At 35.5% G+C, this 7,717-nt stretch overlaps 1 protein-coding gene and 1 long non-coding RNA gene across 2 annotated transcripts in view; one reads left to right on the top strand and one right to left on the bottom strand.

The window, feature by feature from the left end:
- Positions 1–504: 504 nt before the first annotated feature.
- The window catches only part of LOC122557378 (insulin receptor substrate 2-A-like), a 102,626-nt gene continuing 95,413 nt past the window's right edge, over positions 505–7,717 (bottom strand). Inside the window, exon 2 of the mRNA XM_043705024.1 lies at positions 505–7,459. Coding sequence (XP_043560959.1) covers positions 7,455–7,459 — 5 coding nt within the window. The 3' untranslated portion in view covers positions 505–7,454. The remainder of the gene's footprint in view (positions 7,460–7,717) is intronic.
- The window catches only part of LOC122557379, a 21,648-nt gene continuing 21,311 nt past the window's right edge, over positions 7,381–7,717 (top strand). Inside the window, exon 1 of the long non-coding RNA XR_006313815.1 lies at positions 7,381–7,461. This is a non-coding gene — a long non-coding RNA (uncharacterized LOC122557379). The remainder of the gene's footprint in view (positions 7,462–7,717) is intronic.

Below are 7,717 nucleotides of genomic sequence, written 5' to 3'. Positions count from 1 at the left end.
GATAACAAGGTGGAGAAACCTGTCTAAAGCACCAGATAGTGAAAATGACCAATATAGGAATGCCAATTTCTCTTTGCGCATTAATACAAGCTCCACACTCTACAATCTGATTAAATAAAAACAAAAATAGCATTTCCTATTGAACACAGAAATGAGCAAGTGTGTGTCTGTTATTATGCTGCAGAATACTTGAAACTTTGTCGAGTTAAATCCAAACGTGTGATGTTTCAATGATTTACATAATTGCATTACAAAACAAGAAGTTTGACCTTACTTATGTCAGAGATAGAGAGGCATTTACTATGAAATAAGTAAAGGAAGTATATTAACAAGTGACCAGGGCACATAGGAGACTATCCAGAGCTATTATTGTACAAACTGAAAAGGTTGACTCGTGTTCTTATCATGAGGGGTTTGGGAGAAGTTAACTTTCACACCCTCAACCTGTGGAATTTGTGAAAATGAAATCAATGTAGAAATGAAGAAAGCATGGTAAATTGGCAATAACATGAACACAATTTTATTGCATGTAGCTCTATGGAAAGCATTTGTGATAAATATAAACACTATACAGAACTCTAAGCCAGTCTCCCATTCACATACATGGTGGATTAACATTAAACTGCTAAACAATATTTACAGTGGAAGACACAGCAAGATAAAATTAGATATTTTAAACCTTCTGTCATGTGTGGTGCAGGAACTGCAATATATAGAGCATCAACCGTCTACTTTTCTGTACAGCCAAAAAAACTATGTCCATTTGTCAAATTAATTTACAGAAGGAATATAATTGTTCCACCTTTGTTTTTTTTATTATACAGCAGCATACTATCGTCTGGAAGATGCAACTTTTACTTTGTATGAGATGAGGAAAGGTACCTGCACATGGAATACTAGAAAGGAATTCTCCATTTCCATCTCTCTGCCAATGGTTCGGAATTATCTTTTTTTCAAATTAAGTGTATTTTATAGCAGTGACAATAACTTGGACAATCACTTCTGAATAAAGACCTGATGATTATTGAGATTTGTACTTCATCCCTCTCCACATCTCCCATTTGCTTTTCCAGGGTGTGTGTGTAATTTCCAACCATGATGGAAAGAAAAAGGACAATGAAAGTTTCCTTTCCATGCACAAGTTTGAGAACTACTGATCAATATGAAAAAAAATGCAACATATTTACTAAAGTCTGACGAAACCAACAAGTTACTAACTTCATAATTTACTTTTTCTTTAACATGGAAGCAGGTACCTGCCCTCATTTGTTTTTAGGTTGCCTTCCACTACTAATTTTAAGAAATAATTTCTTCTGTACCTATCAAATGATATGTAAATTCCTTTTATCTGGAAATAGACTTCCAGCACAATACTGAAATAATTTAGTAACTCATAAGCTACAAATAGATCGAGAAAAAGAAATTGCATATTGTGTATGCCATACCCATTTAGCCAGAATTTGGCTTGAGGTTACTGTATAAAATCATAACACAGGTAGTCAGTGCTCAGTTTCGTACACTAGTAGCCTTCAGTACCTAGGTGTTTATTAGCTAAACTGCATGATGATGCTGGTAGTCCTGTTTCAACATGTGTTGACTATTTCTTGACTAACAAAAAACAACCAAAAAAAATAGTACCAAAATGTACCAGTCTACATAGATCTGCTACATTTTTCATTCAGTACCTACTGGTACCAGTGTATTATATTATCTCTAGCTATACTAAATTTAGGAGACTATATAGGTTTCAAAATCTTCAAGTTAGGACTATTGTGGGCTTAGAGTGAATGCGTAGCATGAACCCCACGAATCACCCTCCAACCTTTTTTTTTTGAAAACCAGTAAAGACCTCTTAATCAGTGTGGTATTCCTATCTCTATTATTCCAGATTCATGCAGTATCTGGTGTCTACAATTATCACGGAATCACAAAATACTCATTGGGATGGGTCAGTATCTAGAATTTGTATCTATTGCATTCCACAAAGTGCTGTCTGTGTTACGAAGCGAGCATGTATATTTGTACCATTGTTACTACTGGTACAATCTGCAGTCAATGGTACAAACGACAGAGCTGCATTATCTGGGTACAAGTATACGGTCAGTTATTTGTACCAACATATTACTGTAGAAGTTACCAGTAATGTGATGCGGAGAAAATAACAATTAACTTTGTTGCACTACATTATAATTATGACAATCAGCTTTACTACCTCTCAAGAACATAGGCCTGTCTCTATCATCAGCCTCATCACAGTTTTAAAATTATTTAGTACATAAATCATGAGTAGCCAGGAGTTGAAGAAAGTAAACAAGTGTCAGGATACTGCTGATATTAATTGAAACTTTTCTCAAGTATAATATCACTGGTCAATTAAATGTGGGTCACAATTCAATAAAACATATATATATCCTTACTGATGCAGATCAACTTTACAACATTTTTAATGGGGTTGGTTGAAGCTTGAATTAGAAAAGTGGTCGATGATAAACTTTCTATTTCTATGTGTGGCTGAGATATAATTTTGTTCTTTAAACAGTTGTGCGGTTTTTGAGTTGTAGTAAATGATTTTTCTTTTTAATTCAGATGTTGTGGACTTAAAAGAATATCGCAGATTGGCAGTGTAACATAGGCCAAAGAAATTGCTTGAAATATCCAAATTTCCTAATAGAGAAGTTGGTGCAATTAATCTACTCTCAGACCATTCCATCCACATTAGTTAAAAGATATGATGGGCAGCAATCAGTCTCAGTTCACAAAATCATCAATGTTAGAAAATGAAGACAATAAAAGCATCTGCTTGAATCATTCATGTGTTCCAATTTCAAATGAAAAGAAGAAAATATAAGGCACCTCAAAGAAATCCTGAAAAAGAGGCATTTTTAAAATCACTGAACATAATAAAGACCCCCAACTGGAGTATCCATTCAAACAGTACATTCCCATTTAAATTGTAAAGCTTAAAAGAGCAACCTTTAATCGGAAGTTATAATAATTACTGAAAAAGATGAAGGTGAGAATAGTTAAATATTTTTGGATCTACCCCACATGAAAACATATTTATTCAAATTAGAGTACTGTAATTAGGAAAAGGGTGGGACGCACTTGTAGAAAATCTAATTCAGAAAGTGTAGCCAATTATCATCAGAAATTAATGACATTAGAGTTGAACGGCTGAAGAAACTATTTCACCTTAATAATTACTTATTTTGCAGTACCTCTTGCAATAAATATTGTTGTATTAAAACCTGACTGATAGTATTTTGAAACACGTCTCATTACAGAAAGTCACCAAACCGGTTAACTGTCTCAATAGATATCAGGGTATCAATACAGTCAGAACAATACTTAATAAAGGTAGATAAATCAAGACAGCCAATTCTCTGCATGCACATAGAATAGAGACCAGTTACTTAATCCCTTGCCAATCACCCAAATTGTTTTCTACATAAATTCAAATAAATATTGTCTTCCATCAGAACTATTATTCTCAAACCAAGGGAGCAAGCAAGCAGGGAAATGCATGCATTGCATGTACTACTAAGGTGCAAAAAGAATCCAACAAAATTTCACTCTTGCCTTAGTCTACATCTAGGGGAAGTGATTCAGTTTACCAGGCATTCAATGCAGCATCCGATAGCAAGACCATGAACCCCTCCCCCCACCCCCCTCCGCCCCAGCAGAGCTGGGTGGGGAGCAGGGGGTGATACAGTATTAAAAAGATAATCAAACTAACTTCCTATAACTTTGTGGCATGACACACTAACTTATCTTGCACCATGAAAGGTCAGCATCTCAACCCCTTCCTTGTATGCCCTCCCTTCCCAATTAAGATGAGCTTTCATTATAACTGAACTATATATCAAAATGAAAATAGCCTACTGTCAGCAAGGATTATGGTGCAAACACAGAACAGTGTTCGAACTAAAAATATTGGAAACACTCCAGTGGAAACAGAAACTAAGTTAATGCCTCAGGTTATAGCTTTTCATCAGAACTGGGAAATCCTAGAACTGTAAGGAAACTAACCAAAAGGTAATGTCTGTTTTAAGGTGGAAAGACAAGAGACATCAACTGCCAAAAATATTTGTGGGGGAAGAACCAAAGGTAGTGGTAATGGAACAAAAAGAAAAAAGTGGGGTCCAGATCAGTGCAAATGGCAGAACAGTGAAGGGGGTTTGACTGGAAAGACGAGATTGAGATTTGTAAAGTAAAAGAAACAAAAATGTGAGCCAGAGATTATATTCCATAATTTAGACTGTAATCTGTGGCCCATTTGGTTCCTTCTCTTTGCACATGCCTATCTCCCCCTATTATCAATTGCCTCAGCTTTGTCACATCAACTCTCATTAATTAATTTCTCATAATAGACCTAGCCTTTTGAAATTTTCCACACTTCCCCCTGTATCACTTAGAAGTTTTACTGCTCAAACTTTGCCCGTTTGGTCTGAAATGTGACAACATGAAATGTTAATTGTTCCTATCTCTGCAGATGTTGTCAAACTTGCTGCTTCAAAATTTTCATGTATTTCAGATTTTCAGCATTTCAGTAGTTTGCTTATGCAACAGTCTTAATTTATTGTGTATCAGACTTTGTGAAACCAGGAGTCAGATTTCCAAACAGCTTTCCCAACTCAACAGATGTGTCTTTAAAATGGGTCCTTGACCACCATTTTATTGCTATAGTGAGGCCTCTTTGGAAACAGACTGTTTATAGGGCTGGCCTTGCTTCTCAGGGATTTTGTATCAAAGACTATTAAGTTCCTCTAGCTCTCAGCCCTCAGACTCTCCCATGAGACCCCACATCCTTTATGCCCACTCACCCAGTACAGTATAGAACTAACGTGACATATAATGGCAATGGCAAGTCTTAAAGTACACTAATAAAAATCACCCATTCAGAAATCTGCTTTGAAAAAAAATTGTTGCACTTACAAAAGCAAATAATAAACTTTATCTTATTTCACACTTAACTTTATCCAAATAAACAAATACTGAAAGAAATAAATCAAAAGAACGAACAAATTGGTTGTCTTTTAATCAAAGCAGACTCCACTCCCACCTGTGAAAACAGGCCCCTGCTGAACTAATCAAATACGAAGCCTTAGATTCAGCTAAGTATTCATAATGCGGCTATCTATGAGCCATGTTATCTGGAACAAATGGCCAGGTATCCATTTCTCCAGATGATCATATAGGATGCAAAGGCAATGTGGGTAAGACCTTTTAATCATATATTTTAAAAAGAGTTGCAGAATCCAGACAATAGTTTAACAAGTCCGCTGAGGGACTGCGAACCACATCTCCTTGAGAAGCTAGTCCAATTCTATGAAAAAATTTCAAAGGTGTGGGGGCAAAGACGAGATGCTTGTGCTTTCAATGGAGCCAGCTACGGCTGGAAGTGAATTCTGTACCAACAAAACTACCAGCCTGGGAATCTCTAAAATGTCCCACCCACCATTTTTAATACCCTCCAGAAGCAAGCTGGCTCTGCCAAAATCTAATCTTGTAGCTTTTCAGAACTTTGATTAATTTGATTTTCAAAATTTTTATACAATTTATAGAAACCACACAAAATGCTGGATGATTTTGTACATACAAACTATAAGTTTACAAATAACAGTGCAAAATGAATACTACACCCAACAGCTTGGATTAATTTGTACTTGGTGGGAGCTTTACTGATTGCTTACACATGAGCATTAGTGTACCTTTTAAAAGTAGCCAGGGATTTCATATTTCCTTCTAGATCAACACACTACTGAAGGGCAACACTGTAGTCCATGATCTTCATAAAAATAAACTATGTTTCAATGAAAGAGGAACATGAAATTTTGGGAAAACAACAATATGTAGTCACTCAAAATAGATCTATAGGGAAAAAAAATTTGCAAGTTATGACCAACTAAGAAACATCTAGTACCCAACGTGAAAAGAAATGCACCTTTATAATAGCTAGCAACTGTTTCTGACAAAAAAACCAGAAATGACATTTCTCACACACAGATCAAATTTAATCTTTAAAATGTACGTTGTGAACGAACAGAATGAAGGGAGTATGGAAAAGAAAAACCATATTGATAGATATTTGGCATCATTCACTCTGCAGCTGTGCCGAAGAGGATGTGGAGATATATCAATTACATCACAAATGCAGTGTCACACAAAGTTAATTAACCCTACAAAAGACAGCTCCAAGGAACACTAACAGTTAATGATCGAATTTTAAAGTCATGTTCCATGATAACTTCTGGGAGAATAAAATTTGTATATTTAAGTAAGGATAATTCTACCAGTGTGTGACATGCCATGTAGTTGGCAATACTGAAAGTGGAATTTTGTTTACATTTAAATAACGATTATGTGGATCAGGAACCAACAACCTGGCTTTTAATGCAAAATTAAGCAGCTTCTTAAACAGAAAAATATATCCTGAAAAAGGAAATACACCAAGGCATAATTGGCAGTGAATGTGTCAAATATTTAATATGTGAAACTTAAGTACCAATATTTTTTTGATGTTTGTAACCTCAAGGAGAAGGTAACTCACCTGGAAAAATTTAAACTTTAAGTCAGCCTATGCAATATTCACACTTGAGGTTTAACAATTTGGCCTAGTTGGCTGCTGGCCTCAAGAATTGCAACATGACTGCTTGAAACTTACAAGTTAAAGAAAGCAAAGAACTATGTACACTCTTCTGAAAAGCTGCTTAATACTCCGGGACTCTGTTCAATTACCCCACATTCGTTTTTCAAAGGTGCAATGCATGTACTTAAGGGGCTAGTAAACCCACTAGCCCTTGCTAAGAGTTAATTTAAAAATCTGCTCCCACTCCAAAATACTCCAGTCTGGATACAGAGAAAAACAGAATATACTTTAAAGTATGGCATGGGATATAGATGTTCTATGATTGGTTGCAACATTGTATACAAACCACTTGAGAAACATTTTTCATGCTCCATCAGGGATGGGTAGCAGTCACACCAATTGATTACCTTTATAGCACTAGTCAAAATAAAAAGCTCATTGTTTGTCCTGGGGAACATTTTAAAGATGATCAATAGCAGGTATTTTTATGAACAGCTGTATTAGAAAAAAAACATTTAAATGTTACTTGTTTACATGCAATTAAATTGAAAACACTTCGGTAAATAGGTTCACATTAGCTATGGCTCTTTTTCTTTTTTTGCTCAGCTGAAACTTGCAGGAAGTGGTGTCTTTGTTGAAGGAAGTACCAAAAAGGCAGCAATTTGTGTTTCTGTTGAGATTCAGGTTGGCTTTTCCCATTCGTCCTCACGGGAAATAGGTCTTGTGTATTCTTACAATAAGGTGACTGTTTCAGACAGTACCAATTCCATCCAGCAAGTTCTAAAACTGCATGGTAGGTACCTTGGGAAAAAGGTGCATTCAGCCCTTTCCTCTGTGGACACGGATTTAAACCACGTTGATGTATTTAGTCTGTGGGAAAACAGAATATTTATATAATTAAAACTTAATACTATAGAAGTTAGTATAGCAGGAAAACTCTGCCTTGTTCAATTCAATATTCTAGTCTAATTTGAATATCAAACATATTCCAGATACAATCAATCAGTTTCATGATCTAAAAATCTGAATAACACTGTTCCAACACAAATTGGGCAAGTGACTGATTACAAAGCACTGCTCTGTAAGTGTAGTCTGTTCTTTATTCAATTTTCAAAAGTAAGTTTTTGC

Source organism: Chiloscyllium plagiosum, chromosome 15 (genome assembly GCF_004010195.1).
Source record: "Chiloscyllium plagiosum isolate BGI_BamShark_2017 chromosome 15, ASM401019v2, whole genome shotgun sequence".
Lineage (NCBI taxonomy): Eukaryota > Metazoa > Chordata > Chondrichthyes > Orectolobiformes > Hemiscylliidae > Chiloscyllium > Chiloscyllium plagiosum.
Note: the sequence above shows the minus strand (reverse complement) of the source record. Positions and strands in the feature narration are given on the sequence as shown.